We start from the raw sequence: 25,148 nt of genomic DNA on the forward strand, positions 1-25,148 counted from the left end.
AAATAAAAAAAAATATATTTTTAAAATACAATCACAATGAACCGTGACAAGCACTATTTCGTTGACAGATTGACAAGCTACGCTCGAAGACGTTATATATATATTTTATTTTATTTTATTTTATTTTCAGGTCTCTACTAGATTGAGCAGCAAATAGGGAACTCACGGGGAGTTGAAAACTTGAAATCACGGACGTTGGAGTAATGATATCCACTGGCCCACAAGTACGTAGAAGTAGAGCAATCACGGCATCGTATGAATTGTGTTTTTTCTTCCAGACCAAAAACTATTATGCCCCGTTGGCAACGCCGTTATCGGAGATGCAATGTTGACATCACAATAACGTCAACTGCAATCTGTAGAAGTAAAGCAATTTCTGAAAATCACTTGGCCAATTTGTATTTTTTTTTAAAAAAAAATGCTAACTGTTTTAACAAGGGCTAAAGCATCCCTCGAGGACCATAATAAGTCTCAAATTGAATTACCCATGCTGCAATTGGTTTTGCACGGTCATCAACCCATTTTAATAATAATAATAATAATAATAATAATAATAATAATAAATTCTGAGTGATGTAACTCAACTTATTAGATTATGGTTTGTTTTCTAAAAATCACTAGTTTGAGTCGCATAAATTTCAAGATTATTAAAAATTTATATGATCGTTAACTTTAAGACCCGTAAAATTACTTTAGGACCCGTAAAATTAGTTAAGACATACACAAACTGACACACGCTCATGTTAATATAAATAATAATAATAAATCGCATGCTAGGCTACACGTAACAGATTGTAGGAAGGAAAGAAGGACAACGGGCATATTTTGTCTCCACCTATCATGTGATTCTCTATTAGGTTGCCAACCAAAATAAATTCCCAATTGAATCCCTCGTATAGCAAAAATTACTCAAACAACCCCATCCATAGAATTTATGAAAAAAGATGTTGTTTTAAGAGAAATATATCCTTGTTTTTTACGTTGATATTGAGGGAAAAAAGTACTCCAGTGCATGTAAGTTATAAAAAATATATGAAATTAAATATTTATAAATTAATTTTATATTTTATAAATTTATTAATAAAATGTAAAATAAAAATAAATAAGTCTTACTGGGGATTTAAGTTGACCTATCAAGTCACTCGTAACAAGTCTTCAATGATAGATCTTTGTGTTGGTTTTTTTTTAATTAATTATGAATGTCCGAACTAGTTCATATATTTTAATTAATCCTCGAAACTGTAAAATTAACAACCTAGGAAATCTTTAATGGCCTGAGATTTATTTGGATTGGAAAAGAAAACGTCAAATGCTATCAATGTGAAGTAAAGCGGTCCCGACCATCAATATGACCTTTGTCACCAGATTTCTACTTTTATTGTCAACATTTGAGGATTTATAACTTGAAATGTTAGAGGTGTTGTCTGGTGGGGCTGGTAGAGGATGGAGCCACCACGCCAATCCGACACAGCCACAAACAGGCACGCTATGGTTGCAATAAATAATCATAATTATATTATTCCTTTCCACCTACTATCCTTGCTTTCTATACACATCAAATTAAAAGGTAGATTAGAATATGGTGGTGAATCCCCGCCATGTCACCTATTTATTTCGTAGTTTAAAGTCGGCACTCCAATCAAATTTTTCTTGCAATATAGCCTTTTTGTTTTCAAAAATATCTGTGAAAAAATTTCATTTTTTAATTAATTGCTTCAAATTATTTTTTTTATATATTTTCAGACTATTTTAATGTTATTGATGTTGAAAAATAATTTAAAAAAATAAAAAATAATTTTAATATATTTTTATGTTATTAAAAAAAAAGATAAGAGAAAGAATTCATTCGTGTGAAAAGTTAGACTTGTTTACAAGATAATTTTCGGATTTTCCTCGCCACAACCTCAATGTTTGTCTCTAAACTCTAAAGTGACTAGTTAGCAACTAGTAGGTACATCGTACACGCTTCTTGTTTTCTCACCGTCTAAACAAAACAATCTTGAAACATAAAAAACATTTTGCACAAAAAGAAGTCCAACGGATTAGAAGTTTTGGAACCATTTTAGATACAATCATTCATAATGTCTAGAACACTTAATCGGAACAAACCTTTCTCGAGATTCAGTTGTAAACTGGTTAAACTATGATGGCCTGAAATAGATGAGAAATCTCCATCTTAGCAATGCATAACAAGTATTTAGCCACCGAACAATATTGATTAAGTGCATAAAAAATCCACTTACAGAAATTTAAGAGAGGAATTTCTCAATCAGACACCATTCTGTTCAAGTACACAAATTATAAGCCATTGAAATACAAAGTGGGTAAAAACAACTATTACATCTCCCTTGTTTTTGTAAGTGACCATTTCAATGGTCAACATCAGATAACAATACTGGCAGGTCCCTCATTGGATCCGACGGCAGAGAGTGATGCCATCACCAACAGGAAGCATGCAAATTTCAATCCTGGGGTCAGCAGCAAGTGCCTTGTTGAGCTCCAAAACAAAGTCCCTGTAGTACCTCACATACTTCCTCATTGGTGCATCAGGTGGAGCCACCACAGATCCATTCCACAGAGTGTTGTCGTACCCAATCAGCCCACCAACTTTTACAAGCTCAATCAACCTCTTGTGATAATTTATATAATTGTCCTTGTCAGCATCCACAAAGATGAAATCAAAACTTCCATGGCACTTCCCCTGCGTTTTCCCAGACAGAATAGTAAGATTAGTAATAGTCATATAATTTATATATCAAGTTAAAAAACGAGCATCGTTTCTTTTTCTCATACAAGTAGACAAAAAAGGATGTTTTTCCCTCTTCCATTTTCATTTTTTGTCGAACATAGAGTATTTCTTACATCTTCAATCATTTGATCAAGAACTGGTAGAGCAGGGCCTTCCTTGAAATCAATCTTGTGCGCAACACCAGCTTTCTGAATTACTGGGAGACCCAATTCATAGTTTTCTCTGTTGATGTCCATAGCCAAGATCTGCAAGAAACAAAATCCCATTTATTTTTTATCATCACATGAATTTATTTATTTATTTTACTTAATAAATTTTGATTTGGGACCGAGACATTTTAAGTTTTTAGTTTACCTTGCCATCCTCAGGGATAGCCAGGGCAGTGGCCAAGAGAGAATAGCCAGTGTAAACACCGATCTCCATGGTGTTTTTGGCATTGACAAGCTTCAAAAGCATATTCAAGAATTGCCCTTCATCAGCAGATGTGGTCATGATGTTCCTGTTTCCCATCATTCACGTCAAATTTATTAACATCACACCATAAGCATTAATATCAGACAAAATCTCTTATGTTTATGTATTTAAATGTATGTGAAAATCAAGAAACATACCAAGGATGCTTGGCAGTCACCTCCCTGAGCTCCTTCATGCATTCAGGCTCTCTTGGATACACACTAGTCTCGAGAATATACTAAAAAATAATCCAAATATAAAAAGAAAATGTTAAAAAGCAAACAACAACAAGAAAAGGGGGAAAACTTGCACAAGAACAAGGATTTACCGTTTAAATTACCTGGTAAAGAGCATCACTTTGCAAAAGGCTCTTGTGGCCAACTTCCTGGTGCCTTCCTGCCTGGCTTTGCTGTTCCTCTCCGTTGGTGGCCATTATTGTGTATATCTTCTAATTAAACTACGATCTCTTTCTTGGCCTTGGAATTTTTTTTTTTTTTTGTTGATGATGGTAGTGATGCCTAACCTGATCGAAAATGGTAAAGGGCGGGTGGTATTTATTGGAAATGAGAGCCCGGTTTGAATTGGAGTAGCGGGGAGGCTGGACCGGCTACCAACCGGGAGGGGGTTGGTGAGGTTCCTGTAGTTAGGACGAAGGATAATGTGGGTTTTTGGCCCACCAAATATGGGACCCACCTTGTTGGTGATCGTATCGTGCTGTGGGCTAGTGGTACTCCTTCCCTGAGGCATCGCTGACGTCATTTTTGGGATCTATGACACCAAATATCGGTTCAAATTCTTAAATAATTTATTGGGCATATTTTTTTTTGTCCTCCTTTTTTCTAAGATTCCTGAACAGTAAAGAAGTCAATGGTTAGGTAGAGATTCTCGAGATCAAAAGCTAAAATGTTATGCCATGTATGATTAATTTGTTAAGAGTGGAGAGAATTAAATAATTAATCATAAATTAATATATGTGTTTAACTGGAAAAGATTTGTGCTGGGCTCACCAATCATAAATTACATGTGCTAACTGCTAATAGAAATTGGGTGAGGGATAGGTGAAATTACCAAAGGGACTCCACGTCCAAGAGTTGGTAGCATATGGCCACCTCCGTCAACGGATGAGTCCTTTAAAGAATCTCTCGAACTATTGTTGACTTTGTCATCTAAAAATTTATCTTCGTTGTTTTTTCTCCACAAACTAGCCTTTGTCGGCAAAAATCCAAATCCGTTTTACAGTCTTAATTAGGGCAGATGTAAAGGGTATACTTGGTATGCATATATGTGCCGGTTGAAGTTTAAATTCACCGACTAGGTTGACAGCAGCCACCTCTGTCTCTAGTCTCCTCCTTTAAAGAATTGCTATTAAATGAGGATTTCATGAAATGGAAAAAGGCAGTTTTTAGGGTAACACATGGATAATCAATATCCAAAACTGTGAATGCTTAGCATGTTTCTTACCACCTCCCGCTATTAAACGACGAGAATAACACTTTTTATGTCTAAATTCTATTCTGTTTTTTTTTTATGTTTTAAAAGTATTTAAACAAATTTAAATTATTTTATTTTATTTTTTTGTTTTAAATTAATATTTTTTAATGTTTTCAAATCATTTTGATGCGCTGATATCACAAATGATTTTTTAAAAATAAAAAAATATTATTTTAAAGCATTTCCAAGTAAAAAACACTTTGAAAAGCAACCACAACCATTTTTTCAAGTGAACATTAATAAAATATTTTTCACATGTTTTTCAAAATATAATAGAAACATTCGAAAGCTGGGAAGTGTATTTCAATTGAATTTTTTTTCTTTATTTTAACAAGAATTTCCTTTTTTATAGATAAATTTCTAGGAAAACAGGCCATGTTTTCTTTAACTGAACAGACTTCTATTGTGAATAAGAAAAGAGCAGGGGGGAATGGTCGGAGGCTCAAAGCAAAATGCCTATAGAGAAGCTAGGAATGCCCGCGTGACCTTGTTTTTATATATATATAATTTTTTAGTTTAATGTGGGTGTCCGGGCCAGTTTGCGCGCACCTCGACTAATCCCACGAGCCCTAAAGTTAACGATCATGTAAGCCTCCAGTGGCCATCATATAAGCAACCACATAACTCGAACCTGAGACCACAAAGGGAGCAAACCTCTTGGTCCCAAGTTCTTACCACTGGACCACCACCTAGATGGTTTGTTTTTATATTTTTGTTTCATGTTATCGGGTCATCTGTAGTCTTAAAGAAAATAATCAAAATATCACCTCCTCTGGCTTATATACAGAGCCTATTTTGTATTTAGATAAGGGTTACTTTTAAAATTTTATTTTTTATATCATCACATCAAAACAATATAAAAATACAAATAAAAAATTAATTTGAACCAAATAAAAAATTAAAAAAAATTATTTTTTTAAAAAATACTTTAAAAATATAAAAATAAACCGCAAACTCTAGATTCGTATGCTAACTAAGTAAGCTACAACACAAAATTATTATCATATGAATCAAATAAATATATTGAACAATGAAGTACCCAAAAAAAATAATCCAAATTGGAGGTAATTTTCATCCATCCATAACAACCACCAACTCAGCACGGGACATGCTAATAAATTGGCACAACCACATACTAGAAAACGGGGGGGAGAGAACTTTCCTTGTCTTTTATTGATGCCAATGCCTGGACCACGGTTGAGTGGTGGGAAATATAAACACCAAATCACCAGACCTAGGAGCGTTGATGAGAAAACCGTACATACTATGCGAAGAAAAAGCATTAGATACTTGCAGCAAGTACGAAATCCTATTGCTTGATTTAATCGTGTTCTAGAAAAATTAAAATAATGGAAGAGGAAGCATCATTTTATCCACAATGCAGTGCGACTGCCTACTCAATCGCGGTAAGATTTCATGGATCTGATGAAAATCAACCTTATGATAGGTGGCTAGGTACCTGCGAAACGCAGACAGCAAAGACCTACTCTTTGAGAGCGAAATTATCAGAAATTCATACCATTTTGACAATGCTTTTATCACTTTGTTTAAGTTATCTATGGCCATTTGGAGCAAAATGATGGTAAAAGGTAACCTGAAGAGAAATACACATTAATTAGAATCAAGAAATTGATAATTGGAAGATGATATCAGGGGAATGAGAGAAGCTAACTTTGATTCTACCATCTACAATATTTTGACTGTAGGTACGAGACAGATAAGCTACCGAGGTCTATCGACAGTATTTTTTCTTCTTTTCTGATGCTTGGAGGCTTTGAGCCTTGCAGAATCTTGTGTGAAGCCTTAGGAACAATGCTGCAGTTGAGGTACTCTTCAAAGAGAAGACTAATGGCGAGGGATTACCTGAAGCAAGAAAAGAGGGAAGTTGGAATTCTCAGGGATTGCAGGGTTAATCATATGCGTGCTTACGCCAGGGGCCAGCGCTGAAGCACTCTTCTTTGATAATTTCTATCCTCTGGGTCTGGTGGGTGCAAGGACCATTATTTGACCTTCGGAGTTGCTTCCAGAGGTAGTGAGATTGCCAACATAGAGATGCTAACGGCTGTAATTACTTCAGAATTGCTTGAATAAAAGGTAAACTGAAAACTGAATTACTATCGGCCTGTCCTAAACAAAAGTGGCCTGCAAGTTTTGAGATCAGTAATCATTCCTGTTCCTCTCTCTCCCTCTCATATGACTTCTTACATGACATAAATTTCCACAACCAATCAAGAATTCCACGTTCAACAAATTCATTCATCTGACAGATAAAACTTTGATATAAAGTCCTTTTCAAACACAAAACCCTGAAAGTGAACGCATGGAGATGAACAAGAAAAGTTGAATTCGATAGCCTCCGCCCTTCAGCATCATGGCATAAAGTTGTTGGCTTTAGTATCCTAGAGCCATCCTCGTCGCCACGAAAACCTGCAACAACACTCAAAATTCTTTAAGATGAATCGACAACAATTTGAACAGCAATGCTGTCATCTTGAACCTCGTCAATTGATGCTGATTTGCAATCATTTCTTTTAACAAGCAGTAGGAGAAGGGAACCCGACCCGAGAGCGCAAATAGGTGCACGAAACACTACACAATTGCTCAGTAACCCCAAATCGATCAGCGATTTCAATGTAACTTGACCCAGTGGCCAGTCTAAACAAACCGATGCCTTGCCAGAGCTCGGCTGAGAGGTTCATTGTTGTTCCAATTGGGTCACGGCACTCTAGTAACGGTTCAAGCAAACCAGACAACCAGTCAAACGTTGAAGAGCTCCTCCTGAAGGCGGTTTTGAAAGAGTCAAGATGAGAAGAAACTCGGTTCAACTCACTAAGTCGATTTGCAAGTTAGTCGAGATGTCCATGACCGTCTTGAAACTTCAACAGAAACAGAGATCCCTATGCGAAAATTGAACTGCGAAAGCCACTTATCATTGAAGAATGAAAAGAAAGAAGTAGACAGATTGCACATACTGAACATCGTTCGGAACTAGCAGGACACGGTGAAGGTATCAATGAAGCCCAATAGGTTTAGGTCGGATCACCAATCTAATGCTAGATGCATCATATTTGCCCACATTTTGTGCTATCGAGCCAAAGCCCAATCCATGCACTAACACAAGAACATATAAAAAACAAGTTCAAATCCATAATATTATTTTGATATATATTTTTAAATAAAAAATATTTTAAAAAATAATCATAATTATAATACCGAACGAGTGATTCGCTCTCCTGCGTGGTATGAGAAAAGAAACAGGAATTTGATATACTTTTTTAAAAAAAAAACACTAACTAGTGTCTAGAAACGAAGATCCTTTCTTCGCATGATTACTAGAAACAAGTAAGAGAATTGCTCCAGCCTTTATCTCCACTCTACGTTAAGTTTCTCTTCCACTACACAACCAAAAAGCGGTGGTGTTGGTTGAGGTTAGTCCAACTTGTCCATTAGCACCATTTGAATACAAACTAATTCGAATGTACTGGAAGCATAGCACCCATCAAGTCTCCCGTGGATAAAAGCCCTCTGATTAATAGGAATCCAAAGCTGACTCCATCCCATGTATTTACATCCTCGGCTTCACTAGAATAAAACCATCACATTCTGGGCCAGCAAGGTCGATCAAAAACATTCTATAAATAAAACCAGCCCAAGATCCCGAGATTGGGCCTCGACATAACCTGACGGTTTTGCAGTCTCCTGTTAACATCATCGCTCGCCACAAAACATAATAGATAAACAGATCACATCTAACAAGGTTAGATGTAAGAACTCGGGCAAATTGTACCAAACAAATGCAAAGAAAAACACAAACTCGAATCCAATGTATCCCCCCATTTTCAGAGTGGTGTGTCTACTTGTCTTTGCCCATTCCCAAATTTCTTCCACTTTCATTTTCAACTTCTCATTTTCCTGCCCACATAAAAAAAATAAAGGAAAATAAATAAATAAATGAACAAGATGGAGAGAGGAAGGTCCCGTGGTGATGCATGAAAGCTACGTGTACAACAATAAATTTGCCCTCTAAGCACTTAAGAGAACCACCCCATCACCACACATACCATCACCAAATTAAATATTAAATAAAAAAAATTAAGTGCGCAGATTACAGACATTTCACCCATTTTAATCTTTCATTGCCCAATTGTTGTTTTGTTTTGTCTTTTATTTTTTCCTCTTTTTCCATCCCTTCCAATTATCTCTTTCTTAAAGTAACCGAAGCCATACGAACATAGTTTTTTTTTTAAGAAAAAAAAACGGAGATTTTTTACGTTTCTAGTTCTTTCCGCTTGTTTTTTTTTTTTTTTTAATTTATAAAACCCGTTTGATCTTTTTAAAGTTTCATTTTGGATCTTCTCTCATTTCAATCTCTTTTCCTCTCAGGTACTTCTCTTGATCTATGTAATTATTGTAATTTCTTTCGATAATCTTAATTTTCTAGTTGATCTCTATTCATGGCTGCAATAATCAGCATTCTTAATCTTGTTTTCCGGAATTTTTTATTATGCGGCTGTGTTTAGTTTTAGGTGTTTGTGGCAGAAGAAAGATCAGGCTGACCCATGTTGGATTTATTTTTTTTGTGATTGTGCATGCATTTGATCATTGTTTTTTTTTTTTTTTATGGGTCTTTTGTTAGCACCTTTTTTATCTTTTTTTTTTTAAAAAAAAAACTAGGGTGGAGTAGCTGCTTTTCGCCATTTTCAAAATTTTATTTTGTTTCTTTATTTTCGAAATTTGGGTTTTCTTTTGGTCTTGTGAGAGTGTTGAGTGTGATAAATTTTGTTGCGCAAAGATAGAAAATATTGATTCTGCATACATTTCGATTTGTACACTTTTATGGGTTTGGGTTCAAGTTGTTGGCTTCTAATCTCGGTATTGAAATCTGTGAGCTGAAGCTAAAATCTTCTCCTTCTGGTGGTTTTCGAATGTTGTTAATCTACTATTGGCAAGCACATTACGTTTGATGCAACTTTTCATTAAGTACACGTTATTACTCTCTATTATAGAGCTTGCACATTAGCATCATAGTTAAGAAAATTGTGCAGAAATAAGAATGCTGCACCGATATCTGTGTGGCTGAGCTGTTGCTATGGCGTTGTCTTAACTTTTCATTAAATATGATCCAAAAGGGTGAAATGATGTCGTGGATAAGTGAGACCTTATGCAATGCTGCCTAGCAAGGAGCTATCGGGATATGGAATATATTTCAGTTTAGGAATGGAATGGAGAAATATAAGGAAAGAGGAATCTTTATATATAGTGTGCCCATGATTGTAGTTCAGCATCAGAGTATATAATGGCTGATGTCTAGTGTTTGTACTAAAAGAGCTAGAAATAGATTGGTATGAATTTAGTTAGTAATGTGGCTAGAATAACGATAATGATGATAGTCTTTAGACAAAAAGATTTAGCATGTATAGCTGGTGAGACTGGTTGGGACGTGTGGCAGCAAGAGATGAGGTATAGGTGCTGCCGCTATGGGGAGTCGAATTAGATTTACTACCTGGAGTCTGGCATTTGAATGCCAGAGGCAATCTGTTTAGTCTGAATCTTGTCTATGTAAGCCCACTCATCTTTCCTCGAGAAATATCTGAGAGAAAAAAAATCATGATAATAAATTCCTGAAAGGCAGATGAGTATCTCATTTTCCCGAACAAGGTAGGAAGAACTGATTGTTGTTTTTAGGATGTGAGAGAGATCCAAGTGGAAAGTGTGATATAATATCTTTTGATTATGTGTTACGGTTTATAATTTTTGCAAAATTCCAATTGATTGTTATATTGTATGATGCGGTGTTTGTGAGACAAGTGGAAAGATTTGAAATAGTATCTTTTTTTGTCTGATTGTTCTGTCAATTCGTTGTTGAAACACACATGGTTCTTTTACTTTTTTGTGGTGTGTAATTCTATAAATGCTTAAAGATGCCCTAAAGCTTCAGATTTTGCGGCCAGGATGCTAATTCATCTATGTTTTTGGGGACAAATGCGGGATTTTATTTAAGCACATGCTTAAATGCATCTGGTCTTCTTGTCAGCATTGAAACAAGCTGGCAAAGCAGAGTTTTACCACTACATTTGTAAGCAAAGACTGCCTTTTTTAATCTCTCGCTCCTCTTCTCTTTGCGGTCCATTCATTTTTTCTTTACTCTTTTGGAAATAATATGTAAAAATTTACATCATCTTGTCACAGGCGCTGGAATTTTAATTTACGAGATACTAAAGTGTGATTTTTATCCTTCTCTGCTGTTATGTACACATAGGTTTTGCTGATTAGGGCATAACGTGAAGCACCGTTCCTGCCAAAAACTTGGAGTATTTTTCAGCATCTTATACATTATATTAGGGGGAACACATTGTGCCTGATGCATAGGCAAAGGGGTGCATTTCATACCTTTTCTGAAACTATTGACATTGATCAGGGATCTGTTTCAGACAATATCGGTACAAGTCAGCAAACTTCTTTTGGTAACATGCTAAATCCAGTAGATAGCAGATTGTCAAATAATGCTGTATCTTCTGGCGATGTATCATGTTCAAATGCTATGACTCATGATATTCAGAACTTCAGTGGCTGGAATTCAGGTGAATCTAGCTCAAGTTTAAGTTTGCAAAATCAGCTGAATGATGATGAGATAAAAACGGAAGAAAGGTGGTCTTCTTCAGTCAATGCTTACCCTGCAGTTGGTCAAAGATCAGATGAAAGGCTATTTGAAACAACTGATATCCTTTTTCCAGGTAGAGGCAATATGGGGATCAGTGGCAATCAGGTTAGGAGTGGACCTCTATTCTTGCAGGGCTCCAGCTCTAATCATATCCCACCAAATGAAAGTCCAAATGCTGGTCATATTGGAGACACCATTAATGGCAGGCCTATTACAGGAGCTGTCTTAGGCCTTAATCGTCTCAACCCTGGTGGATTAGAAATAGAGTTGGCATCATCTTCTGGTGTTTCTTCTGATGATGTTGGCACTTCATCTGGAAGTTCTGGTTGTATAGTAGAGGAGACAAATGGCGGTCCAGGATCTTCTCTGGGGGGTTGGGGCTTATCCTGCAAGAGAAAGGCCCTTGAAGGTACTTCTGGACAGTCTTTTCCTGGTGCAAGCTCAAGTTGCTTTCCACAAGCTGAAAACAGTGCATGGCATAATGGCCCCAATAATCATAGTGTTTCTAGCAGCTTAAGTTTATCCACTCCCACTTGGAATGCTCCTAGTGTTACTCCTCCTGAACAGTTGAACCCAAGATTTGGTTATGGAATGAGAGCAGCACCTTCTGATGCGTTTCCTTCATCAAATGTTAGTGGAAATGCGGACACTCTGAGAAATTTTGATAGGAGGACAAGTCCAGGACTTCAACAGGAATCTGCCGCTTTCAATGTATCAACAACAGGAGGTTCCAGGCGATGGTCCTTGCAGCACCCTCCCAGACCTGTCTCAGTTAGTGACTATCTGGAGTCAAGATCACCAGAACCTGCAAATTCAAATGCTACTCAGGGCCAACTTCATGCCATAAACCCATCTGCTTTATCTAGAAGCATGCTTCGGTGGAATGATTTTTCAAGTTCGAGAGTTGGAAATTCACCAAGTTCCCTCATCCCTGGAGAGCTAGGTGCTGCATTAAGAGAAGAAACAAACTCAAGAAGATTTCAGAGAAATAATGCAGAGCATCCAATGTTTGCACCTGCAACTGAAATGAGAAGCATGATACAAGATCCAACATGCTGGGGTTTGGCCACTGGGAACATGAGCACCTCAGGTAGTGTTTCTTCTACCAGAATTGGCCCCAGTTCAAGTGTCCGTCCGTTTCCCACTCCTCGATGGATTCATCGCAATCCTACAACACATAATCAGCAAAGATTCTCAGAATTTTCTACTTGGTCTCTTTTCCCACCAATGGACTCAGAACCTGGAGGTCATAGTGGTCATTTCTCCCCATTGTCTTCTGGTCCTTCTTCTTCTGCACAGGACACAGTGATTTCTTCCGGATCTAATAGCCAGGGACATAATCCACCATTTCCAAGGTCAGCACTTCTCATGGAAGAACAAAGTGATGACATTCTTGGTATGCCCCGTTCATTGAGGGTTTTAGCTGCTGATATTGAAGGGAGACATCGGCTAATATCTGAGGTTTGTATTCATCTCTCCCTCCTTCCTTGTATTTATGTGCTGCCTTTTGTCTTTACTGCTTGTGTTATTGCTATAAAGGATATGTTCTTAGGAGTGGTATTTTCTCATTTAAATGTGGAATGGTGGTAATGCTGACATTCTGAATGTAAGTGGCATTGAATTGTAGTAACTATGTAGCATTGCTATGAATCTTGCTATCCTCATTTTCCATACTTAATGCAACTTGTGGCTTTCAGAAATCCAAAATACATGATAGTATGTTTGCGATTTGCATGCCTGTTAGAATTGAATGCATGCTTGGTGCTTAAATAACTTGTTTGATCGTGCTTGACCTCCGAATTATTGTGCCACAGAGGATGTATTGGTTTTCACACTTTGCTGCAGTCAATAGTTGCTAGCTGGTTTAAACTTTTGTCCAAATCCCAGTTCCCAGGACTCGGAGTTTGTAACTGTAGTATCAGATGCTTTGCTTTTTAGCTAAATTTGTACACTATGCTTGCATATTTATTAAAAATTTAATATTGTTATAACGACACTATCTAGTTATGGTATCTGTTTGGTTTGGGAAAATGTGTTTATCATTGTTGTAACTAGATATTAACTGATGCTTGAAATAATAGCCCGTTTGCTTCTGTGTGTGACAGATTCGTCAAGTGTTGAATGCCATGCGCAGGGGTGAAAACCTTCGAGTTGAGGTTTGATTGATTCTTAAACTGATCTATATTTATTTATATCATTGTGGCTGTTATTTAATGTTGTAAACTTAGTGTGTTAGTAATACCGGTCCATCTCTTTGGTTTCAAGCCAATGAACAGTGTCAAAAACAATCTTTTACACAAACTTGGAATCATTAATGGAACGGATGCTAGTTTAAGAAATTTCAAGAACTCTCTACTTGATTAAAAATTTAACAATACTCGTTTATGTTTTACCAGCTAAATTTGTATGCTTTGGGTACCAGCTGAAATATTGATAATATGTCAAAAGAATGATCAGTTCAGCAGATACTCTTTTTAGAAATTTCACGTACACTGTTTAGGTTTTCAAAATAAAAGAAGGAAAATAACGATAGAAAAGGTATACCGTTGAGGTCTTTGTTTTGTAATTGTGGCAAACACAATGTCTTGTCCTCGATGTCTGAAAGCTTTGTTTTGGATGTGGTCCTATTTAAAGATTTTCTATTTTAGTCGAAGTTAGAGTATCACTTGTCAGTTGTATTCAAGTAAAATTGGAGAAGTAGAATATGTTGATCAATGACATAAGGCTCTAGAATTTCCTCATATCAGTGATTCCCCCTCATTTGGAACTGAAATTTTCTAAATAGGTTGGAGAATGGAATTTCTTGTAAAAAGAGCCAGGACTAAACTAAAGTGTAATTGAAATTTTTTGGGGATGAAATTTATGGTTTTGCTTTTAATTTTTTCAACTCTATGATGTCCATAGGCCATTGACCTAGTTTCTTGACTTGTTGACCGCCTCTTAAGGACACCATCTAGCATATTACATTGCTAGCATATTTTATGGAAGAAAAGTGCATATATTCTTTCAGTTCTAAGCTTCTTTTTTATGAATGCCCCACTAGGAGATGCACTATTTGCCGAGGGGAAAGCTTTGGCATTTGCCTTTTAGCACTGGCGATGATATTGTGTAACATTTGAACTTGAAATGGTATCTCAGGAATTTTGTTTTATTGGTATGGTAACCTCTCAGGATTATATGCTTTTTGACCCGTTGATCTATCATGGGATGGCTGAAATGCATGATCAGCATAGGGATATGCGCCTCGATGTTGATAACATGTCCTATGAGGTGAGATTGAGAAATTAATTCCCCTGATAGTCATTCTCTGAAGGTTGTTTCCTTGATGAAAAGATTGGAATATCAGGAATTGTTGGCATTGGAAGAACGCATAGGAGACGTGAGCACTGGACTAAGTGGGGAAACCATTTTGAAGTTAATGAAGAAGCAAAAGCATGTGCCTGTTAGCACAGAATCTCCAGCAGATTTGGAGCCTTGCTGTATCTGTCAGGTTTGAGCTACTTACTGTTGATATATACAAATTAGGAGAAGAAACAGATGCTGCTTTTATTCATTTCCGCTGGCCATTCTACTGGTTTCTTAGTTTTGTTTTAACTATCATTATTCATAATGACAGGAAGAATATGTGGATGGGGATGATATGGGAATAATCGATTGTGGACATGACTTTCATGCCAACTGCATCAAACAGTGGCTAATGCAGAAAAACCTTTGTCCCATTTGTAAGATGACAGCCCTAATCACTTGAGAGGGAAGATATTGTCAGGTCCTGGGAATTTTATTTTCTTAAAAACGGACAATCATATCCAAAACCTGGGTAGATGGTATCCTATTTATACACCTCCTTTGGTTTTAAACCCATTTTATTTGCTCATGAACTGCATAAATTTGATGAGCCGAACAGCTGTATGTTATAAATTGCACCATGAGTGATAAGAGGGTCTGTTCTCTACCTTCAAACTCATGAGTACATGAGAAATAAATTCTATGACATTATCATAGCTTTTAGCAGGATGCAGATTGCAATTAGCTGAATGCTTAGAATTATACAGTTATGTCTCTGATGTTTGACAAATAATTATATACTGGTATTTTTATTATTTTTTTTGAAGAATGTACACAACTTGATTTACATTAATTCGACAAATTTTTGATATATAGATACAAACATGATAGTAACTAATTAATAATTAAGGCTAAAATAACTATTCTTTAAGGGACCGTCGTTTGCTGATAACTTTTCAGCCCGTTGACCATATAAAATTAATATACTTCTTAGATTGCCTGTTTTTGTTTTTCAAGTTACTTGTTCTTGTAATGCAAACTAACACTATAATAAACTTATTCCTTGGTAATTTGGTATTATGTTTTTAAGCAAATTTTCACATATTGAAACCGTTCAAGTTCCTCTTCCATTTGGTGGCAAGCTTCATGCATGTTCATTGGTTTTTCTTTTTCTTGAACATAATTCCAGGTTATTAAAGATGTAAAAATAGGATGTCTGAAAAACCGATCTTAATGACAGAGTACGCTTAGAATAAATCTAGATTTGTGTGCGTTGAGCAGGCCCCTAGAACGTGTGGAAACATGTACTTATAGGCCCCCACCAAACGTGACTGTCTTAGAAAAATACTCAGCCCATTTGTGTGGATCCGTCTTAATGTAAGGCCCAGTTTTTACATCGGCGCCTTCTCTCGCTCGATGTTCTTAATTCAACCCATCACAAGACAAACCATCTAATTGCTTCTTTCTTTCTTTCTTTTTTATTTATTTTTAAATAATTTTGAAAATGATCTTTCTTTTTACTCTGAGATTCATTTATATTTTGAAGAAAAAAATCATTTAAAATACATGTTGATTTAGAAGTGTACTGGATTGTTGAAGAATTGACATGGATTGACTTGCCAAACTTGTAATTCAGGTCATGAAATTACGACAACCTTATAAAAAGTAAACAAAATAAATAACCTAAGTCAACTTGATTTAATATGTCAAACATGTGATCAAGATTATGAGAATGTGATAAACTTAAAGAAAACGAATCAAAATAATTTTCAATAAACTTATTATTGAAAGTTTAAAATTAAAAAAAAAAATCAAATCTAAAAATAGGACACGATAAAACGAATTGAGTTTACCCGGGTTAACCCGCAAAACATGTAACTTGAGTCATAAAACTAAGATAACCTCGTAAAAAAGAAACCAAAATAAATCATGAATTCTAATTCTCAATTAACTCAATATTGAATGATAAAATTGAAAAAATATCAATTAAAAAAAACAAAAAAAAAATCAAGTCAATCAAGTTAAGTAGTTAACCCGCCAAATTCGTGACATGACACCGAGCAAACCACATATAAAGCAAATCACAATAAATTATAAAACTTAATTTTTAATAAAACTAAATGTTAATATATATATATATATATATATATATATATATATATATATATATAGAGAGAGAGAGAGAGAGAGAGAGAGAGAGAGAGAGAGAGAGATTGAAATGAATAGTGATATCCGAGAACAACACCTCTTTTAATTTCTACTACAATAATCTTCTAACGTAAATATAAAAAAACTCCCTAAGAATAGTCTGGTAACTAGTCACGTCCAATTATATGGTTGCCCTTGCTGTAATGGCAGTCAACAGGAGGGAGACCACATGCCTCTTCATGTGTGTGTATCAGTACATGGTATAACTCCACGACCCCTACGGGGAGGGAATAGAATTTTGAAACTAGACAGCCAATTTCAGGTAAGCAAGGGCAGAAAAGAGCTACGTACTGCTTGTGTACAACACACTTACATGCATTTGAGAAGATGAAAAAAAAGAAGAAGAAGATGGATTGATGAATCCATATTTGCAAACAGATAAGCCAATTGAATGTGTTATAATCTCTCTCCAAGAGCTTGTCAAAAGAGAAATTTGGTTAGGGGCACATAAATTATATAAATAAGTGTTACAGATTGTAGTAACTATTATTTTTTAAAGTGTTTTTTTTTTAGAAATACATTAAAATAATATTTTTGTTAATTTTTAAAAATTATTTTTAACATTTAACATCAAAATGATCTAAAAACATTTAAAAAAATCAATTTAAAAAAATGAAAATAAAAACAAAATAATTATTTTAAAAAATATTTTTTACAAAAAAATAAACAGACATACCATAAGTAATGGGGTATGGTACATGACTTTGGTATAAGGCAACAAAATAGAGAACTGAACAAATAAAAACACTGCGAAATGATTCAAGGAGAAGGCAAATGTAGTGGATGAAAATCAAATCAACTGCATTGTCATCGCTAGAAGCATGGATCGGTGGGTACCCATAGAGCTTCATGAGTGCTTCCAGAGGGTTTTGACAGCCGAAAGAAACATTAATTATTGAGTCCCAAATGTTGCACATCAGAGAGGTTCAAAGACAAACGAACTTTCCTTTTGTTCTTGTTAGCCGTGACTTGAAGAGTGGAGACCAAAGTTTGGTTCAGACAGGTGGGTGCTGGTAGCCATCCCCGAGAGAGAGCACATAAACCAGACCATGTGATCAAGTCCCATGGTTTTCACTCCACAGACATGTGAAGATCATCTCTTACATCTTTAAACCACACACCTCTTTCCAATTTAACTGTGGGTCCTCGAGCACCTCCTTTGCCTTGCTGTTCTTCTTTTACATGGCAAAATTCTCAGTACACAGCCCTATCCCTATAGCACGCTGGAATGGAGCTGTCTTTGTTAGTCTCGAGTCAAAACCAAGTTGTTCCATCCCTTTACCAGCATATGATGCCTCTTACATCAGAGGAAAACACGAGCAATAATCTCATGACTTCACTCCTAACCAAGACAACAACCTGATGACAGTCTTCAAGATCTAATTACAAGAAATTATTTAACAGAAAAGCTCTTAACTCTATGGTAAAAGGTCACAAGATTTGGGTTTTGATCTTTGAGAAACACACTGGTATCTTGTGACAGATTACCATTTATGGAATCATTTTTAGCTCAACTCCATGTTGTGTTGTGGGTACGGTAACTCAACAGGTCATCCCTGCTCTCGGCAGCCATGAGCACCATCTCTCCGGCAATTAACGAACTCAGTATGCCCAGATTTTAATTCCGGTATTTGGGTTTCAAAGGATTGCAGTTCCTAAACCCTAACCCTCCCAGATGAGATCCCTGAATCCAAGGAAGTCCAGTCAAATTAAGCCACCAGCCACCAACTTGTTCAAATATTAAGCTACAAAGTCATCCTTTTCAAAGGAGTGTATCCAAAGAAAATAAATAGTAAGTTAACACATAAAATAATCATAAATCTCAACTCGATGTCGCCAATGGCTCCCCACGAAATAGAAAAAACAAAGGCACATAAGGAATAGAAAAGAAAAGAAAACGACGACGAAGACGAAGCAGATCTAACTTTCCATTTGCTTTTCAACTTTCCTTAAAAAACTTTTCAACAAAAATTCTTACATACAAAAATTACAATTCCTCTATTTACCAAAATCTAAAACCTCAATTTCCAGTCTTTTACTAATTAGAACTAGGAAGATAAAAATAAAATAGAATTAGAAAGTGATCATCATTCACCAAAACAATCATCAAAACGGCACCACTTCACTGCAAAGAAAATCATCAGAATTGCCGACAGAATCCTCAGGCCATGCATCCCTTAACAACTTCAGCAACATCTGCGCCTTCCTCTTAGCCCTATCAGTACAATCACTCTGTACTAACAGCAACAACTGCGTCAATATCCCTGCACAAACCGCCTCCTTCTGACTCAGCTCCGACGCTGAACACAGCGCCAGCAACGCTCCCGCCGCGTACTCCGTCGCTCTATCCGATATCTTCAGGATAGTCTTGACTAACAACGGCACAGTCAGCGCGTGCGCTGCAAATGCTGCGCAACCAACTTGTATTCTGCAAAGTAATTCTATTGTAGCCAGGGCTCTTTCTGCATCACATTTATCAAAATCTGCCAGTCTGTCGATTAATGTCTCCGCCGCTCCGGCGGTGACCGCTTTATGCCTTGTTTGTTTAACTAGACATAAAGCGAAGAGCGCTTTTATCCCAATTTTAAGCGCTCGAGGGGATGATAAAGGATTTTTTAAAATCTCTATCACTCCTTCGAAGATAATCTCTGTGTTGCTAATTTGAAGTCGAAGATCTGATGATCTTGTTCCTGCAATAACATTTTCAATGAGTGCAGCTGAGTTGACTCGGACTTCGATTGATGAATGGAATAGTAAATTAGCTAAATAACTGATCCGCTCCGGTTCTGAAGATATCCCCACACAGTCGAACTCAGTGAGCGGAAACAGAACCAGGATCGCGAGTGACTCGTGGCTCAAGTCCGACGACTGAGAGGTTGAAAACACGAGGTTGACAAGAACTTCACGAACGTTATGAGAGGAAATGACAGAGCGGTTCTTATCGGAATCTCGAGCGAGTCCTCTGAGTCGGCGGAGAGCAGAGAGGCGAGAGTGAGTTGGATTTGACGCGGAAGCTGCTTGGTTTAACAAGGAACGAACTAAACTCGGTTCGGCAGGCTGTTTCGGGGTTGGAATTCGTTCAACGCCGAAAGCACGATTTGCAACACACCAATCTTGAATCAAACGGCGAAGGGTGTGGTTTGGGATTAAAGTGAAGTCGGTGAGTGGGGCTCGGGTAACAGGACAGGTAGTATTACCGGTGGCTACCCATGATTCTATGCTGGAACGATCGTAAGTCTGACCTGTGCTAACGGTGACTGGGTCACACATTAGTTCAAGAGAGATCGGACACCGAAAATGGTATGGAATCTGAACTGTTAAATCTAAAGGCTCCAAGCTTCCAGGCATTGGGAAAAAAGATTAGCAGAATTAATTTGGCTGTTTAGAAGAAGAGAAGGGAAATATGAGGGAGTCTGAAAATCCTGTAACAGCTTTGTTAGGCTGTGAGTTGTGGTTTGGGTTCTCTTATACGAAACGGAAATGGAACAGAGAAGCGTGTAGCTAGCAAGGAGAGTGTGTGGGTGTTGGTCTGGGTCGGGGTCTGGTCTTATCTGACTCTTTGCCACACGTGTCATGGAATTTGCTTGGTTTGTGGGGGAGGGAAATGGGAAATGATTTTTTTGTTGGTCAAATGAAATTAGCGAGGACTGAACGGGACCCGCAAAAACAGGCTCTAAAATCTAACTCCTGTTTACATCAAAGATGAGGTAAAATTGTGCGGGCGGGTGGCATTTTCAGTTTTGGCCCTGTAGTTTTGTTTTTTCAATGCTTTGGGTATTGTTCTCTTTGTATTTTGGTAATTGGCCAAACCATGTCTTCTTGCTTTTTATATTATTTATTTATTTATGCGTTTTAAAAGTAATTTAAAAAAAATAAAAAGCTTTTTATTTTTTATTTGTTTCACAATACCAAACAGTATTTAAGTATTATTATTGGCGGTAGAGTAGTTCACTCTCTCTCTTACTGGATGAAGAGGAATAACTTTACGGTGTCTTCCTTTTTGGGCGTCTGTCAATTATGGATGTTGAGGGCAGCAACATTATGTTAATCCATCCTTTACAGTCTGGCGGTGTGTTAAATCCTTGCTCTGCGATGGAAAGGTAATGGATCAAATAGCAACCCCAAATCTCCAAAGTTTCTATGCTTTTTAATTACTTTTTAATTAGACAGCTTTTCGCACCACTCTTTACAAAATTGTATCATTACATGTCAAGGTAAAGGTTTTTCTTTTCACAAGTAAAACCTTAAAATAATATAATGGACGAAAACCACGTTGAATTTTCTCTTAGTACATTTACTGCAATTAAAAAAATTCTCACTGTGTATATAATTAATTAATTAATTAATTAATGCCGTGCAAATCTATCAAAAATGTATATATTATCTAAAAAGAAGGACTCGTTTGCATCTAACCCACGGGTGATATACGGTGTTATACATGCAGGACTAGATAAAAAATAATAATTCTCAGTTTTTTTTGGAGGGTGATATTGTAATTTCTTGTTTATACAGGAAAAACATGTGGTTTTATTATTTATTTATTGTATCGTAACCCGCAAGAAAAAATGATATTATACTTTCTTTTTCCAATATCTCTAATAATTATTTTTGCTGCGTGGCGAGGTTTATTACCGACCGAAGTTAACTTTCTGAAGCAAAGTGAGTGGCTGGCTACATTGACAAGGTTAACGCGTGCGTGCCCGTGACTTCGTTGCAAGTTGTAGTAAAATGCAATAAACCTGCCGAAAGAAAGAATGGTAATAAATGAAATTACCTAAAATGAAAGGACAAAAGAACAAAGAAGCCATCAACATAATTAGGTCAGGATTGTCTGTTTGTGTTACAGTGGTTAGGGCAGTCAAAGGTCAAAGATAAACACATAAAAAAACAGAGGAATGTGCGGGTCCAGGTTGTCTCTCCACCACTTTATTCGAAAAAAAAAATAAAATAAAATCTTGCTCCATGGATAACATTAGTAAGGTGGTGGTTCCTTGATGGAGATGGGTCCCTCTATCAAGTGGACGATATTGATTGAGCGGGACCTACTCTTTTCGCTAGCACAAGTGCTAGGGTTGCTGGCTAAGAAATGGTTACCTATCTGGTCTTTTCATTTATTGGATAATCCATGAATATTTACTGTTTTTTTTAAAATAATAAATAGAGAATTAAGGCTGCCAAGTGTGATTAAATCTGATCAAAGTAATTTATATATCCTTTGTCAATCTCGAGACATGCAACTCACTTGCCGTGGTTATGAGACACCAAAATTGACATTCAACAGTCGCACGTTTAACTGGGACATTTATCACGTACGTTAAATAATATTAATATATATCTTCCTAGCTTATCCCAGATTGCCAGTCTTCGCTATTTTAATTTTTAAAGTACCGACATTTTATATTTTGTGCACAGCATACGTTTTTAAATTCCCTCTTCGTTGAAATATGTATTGCACGTTTCTCTAGTTTTTATCCATATACTTAATATTTTACTTTCACATTTTATTTGCATGCGAAAACTAAACCACAGTATATATAATTTGACAGAAAACAAATGTATTATCAATTTTTTAGTCAATTTATGTGTACTTGAACCATACCATGAAGTACAAATGGTCCGTCCAGGACAAATCATCTAGAATTAATAAGAAATTGCATATTCAAATGAAATCTTATTGACATGATAGAGAAAAGAGTATGCTCCTTTCTCAATATTAGATTTCAAGACTAGTAAATAATAAAATCCTTGTTTATTTTATTTTTGATGTAATAAATAGATAATATTATATTAAGTTTGATTACTATTGTTTGCTTGTAATTGAGCAAGTAGCTCAACTAACAATAATTACTATTAAAAAATTAGTAAATACAAACGAAAATATCAATGAATTTTTTATTGGTATACTATGATGACCTTTGCTGAAATATTTTTGCTGATTTATTACGATGATCTTTATTGGCATAATTTTTTATCATTGTATATATCGGTAAACACCAACATAGAAATTCTCTCAGTATACACTGAAGGGATTGCAATGAAAAAATAATGAATGAAAAAAAAAAAACCAAACAATACTATGTCGTGTAACTTTTACAAATGGTATTATAGACGAAATTAACCTGAAAATAAAGTATATCTGCGAAAATGCTAACTGGAAAATTTCCACGGTTTATTAACAATCTATTTTCTTTTCTTTTTGGGTTTATTAACAATATCTTTTCTTTTTCATTTTTCTTCTTATTTTTTTCTTGGGGGGTTTATCGATAATCTCTTTTGTTTTGTTTTGTTTTTTTTATTATTATTATAAACTGAAAGTAAACATGAAATTAAGGTAAGAATTTTTTATTTTTTTCATTGTTTTGTGTTTTGCATTGTTTTGCATTGTTTTTGTTCAATTTTGTGATCTTAATAATTTTATGAGTTAATAAATGTGTTGAATTTTAGTTGCTATAAAAATAATTTTTGCATTATTTTGTTGAATCTTAATTTTTTGTTCAAACCTGTTGTTCATTTTCAATTAAATGTGTATGATTAATTTTAATAATTATTTTTTATTTATTCCATTTAGATTATTTTTTTGTAAATTTAGGGTTAAAAATATCATCACTTGGAAATAATTGTAACAATCAGTTCAAGAAGAAGAGATACAAGGACGACTCTTCGATTTATCCGGATCTCAATCTGAATTTATGGTTGGAGGAATGATTGTCTGATGGACTCGATAAAAATCGAGTGTACGAACTCTCTAATACTATAGGCAACAGAATTACCGCAAATATCAATGTTATAGTTAACTCACCAACAGAATTACAGATGATATTTTATTGTTGATATGTTATATTTACCGATGAATATACCGACAAACAAATAAAAACACTAATGACATTACGTACGTTTTCTCTGCCAAAGATATGTTAAATTTACCGATTGAGATACTGGCGGAATGAAGTAGATAAATTTTTTTTGGCATGCTTTGTCATTTTGTAAATTTATTGGTGTATTTGTTGTTAATGGATTCACCAGCAAACTATAAATTATCAAAAAAAATCTTTTTAATAAACTATTTTTGTCTATGAACCCATTGATATTATGTATACCAAAAGACTGTGAGCGTAAATATAAACATAAATTTCTATAAGTAAAACCGTTAAATTTAATAATGAGCGAAGTAGCAATGAGTATGAAGGAGGTGATATTCGAGGCTTATATCCTACCACTTACATTATACAAGTATGTAATTAGGAGGGATCTTTGGTTGGAATACTCTTCTGCGTAAATTAGCTCTTGAAAGTGGCCCGCTTTCAAAAGCGTGTCCAATATATTAAAAAAAAAAAAAAAAAAAAACACAGGTGAAACTCCTTAAACTTGTCGCATGGGTTAGAGGGTACTTACTGTAAGGAACCTGTCTGTCCAGTGGTTTTTCTTCTGGGGGTTTGCATTGCATGGCAGAACAAACAAAACTGAAAACTGGCAGAGTGGCAGTGAGTAGTAGTTTAATAGAAACAAAGAGGAAACCGAGTCGTGGTATGATCGAAGGAGAGGAAAGAAGGAGGCGGTGTCGTATAGTGGTATTTTTGCAAATTAAACACACAAGCGTGGGGGTTGTAGAGACAGTGCACCCCACGAGCCACGCCGTCCTGTACCCAGATGTCTCCAGTCAACCAGGCAACAATTGCCTCTCCAGCCCAGCACCATTGCACGTGCACTCCCTCCCTCTCCCGCACGTGTTTCCAGCTCATTTACCTTTTCTTTTCTTTTTTTCTTCTTGCTGTAATTACAAATTATGTAGAAGGATTATTATTATTTTTTTACAAGTACGGAATTCCACTCCATTTATCACGATTATCCAATGGTTTCATACTTGAATGACTGGCCACTCTCTAGACACGTGTGCTCGTCTGTTTGACTTGTTATTGGTTTCCATGCTAGATTTCACTGTGGCCTGACAAAATATCCTGTTTGGGATTCCTTTAGGTGTGTTTCATGGAACCATTTGGAATTCAAATTAGTTCAGATCTTGCTGAATTAATGGTTGATTCATGTCCTCAAGAGATTATTATTATCATTATTAACCACCCCTTCATTGACTAGTTTCAAGAACCATGACACCAACTTATTTTTCTTAAATTACAAACTTAGAATAACAAAATAGAAAACACATAAATTTACTTATCTTAAAAATAAATTATATGCAATCTTTTACGCCATATACTCAATTTATTATGAGTGATAAATTTAAATTTAACAAATTTAAAAAAATTCTTTAAAATACTTTATTCAATGTATTTGGAAACAACAACG

General features: G+C 35.7%; 3 protein-coding genes across 3 annotated transcripts; 1 reads left to right on the plus strand and 2 right to left on the minus strand.

The window, feature by feature from the left end:
• Window positions 1-2,157: 2,157 nt before the first annotated feature.
• Window positions 2,158-3,731, minus strand: LOC7457542 (caffeoyl-CoA O-methyltransferase 1). The gene is given in 5 exon segments (NM_001404768.1): window positions 2,158-2,701; window positions 2,863-2,994; window positions 3,104-3,248; window positions 3,361-3,440; window positions 3,543-3,731. Coding segments are annotated over 5 exon segments (744 nt in total). The 5' UTR covers window positions 3,636-3,731; the 3' UTR covers window positions 2,158-2,407.
• A 4,860-nt stretch (window positions 3,732-8,591) lies between these two features.
• LOC7490042 (E3 ubiquitin-protein ligase MBR2) lies at window positions 8,592-15,365 on the plus strand. Its single transcript, XM_002313822.4, has 7 exons — window positions 8,592-9,076; window positions 10,645-10,769; window positions 10,953-12,815; window positions 13,460-13,510; window positions 14,526-14,624; window positions 14,701-14,844; window positions 14,971-15,365. Exons 3-7 carry the CDS (start codon window positions 11,055-11,057, stop codon window positions 15,100-15,102), a joined length of 2,187 nt encoding a protein of 728 aa, XP_002313858.2. The 5' UTR covers window positions 8,592-9,076; window positions 10,645-10,769; window positions 10,953-11,054; the 3' UTR covers window positions 15,103-15,365.
• Window positions 15,366-18,753: 3,388 nt separating this feature from the next.
• LOC7490041 (U-box domain-containing protein 26) lies at window positions 18,754-20,367 on the minus strand. The gene has a single exon (XM_002313088.4). It carries the CDS (start codon window positions 20,193-20,195, stop codon window positions 18,954-18,956), a length of 1,242 nt encoding a protein of 413 aa, XP_002313124.3. The 5' UTR covers window positions 20,196-20,367; the 3' UTR covers window positions 18,754-18,953.
• Window positions 20,368-25,148: the final 4,781 nt, after the last annotated feature.

The sequence above is a fragment of the Populus trichocarpa genome, chromosome 9 (genome assembly GCF_000002775.5).
Source record: "Populus trichocarpa isolate Nisqually-1 chromosome 9, P.trichocarpa_v4.1, whole genome shotgun sequence".
Classification (NCBI taxonomy): Eukaryota; Viridiplantae; Streptophyta; class Magnoliopsida; order Malpighiales; family Salicaceae; genus Populus; species Populus trichocarpa.

Coding starts and splice junctions, on each gene's coding strand:
- LOC7490042 (XM_002313822.4), top strand. CDS start 11,055: ATGCATAGGCAAAGGGGTGCATTTCATACCTTTTCTGAAACTATTGAC. Junction 12,816..13,459: donor GACATCGGCTAATATCTGAG/GTTTGTATTCAT, acceptor TGTGTGTGACAG/ATTCGTCAAGTGTTGAATGC. Junction 14,845..14,970: donor AGCCTTGCTGTATCTGTCAG/GTTTGAGCTACT, acceptor TCATAATGACAG/GAAGAATATGTGGATGGGGA.
- LOC7490041 (XM_002313088.4), bottom strand. CDS start 20,195: ATGCCTGGAAGCTTGGAGCCTTTAGATTTAACAGTTCAGATTCCATAC.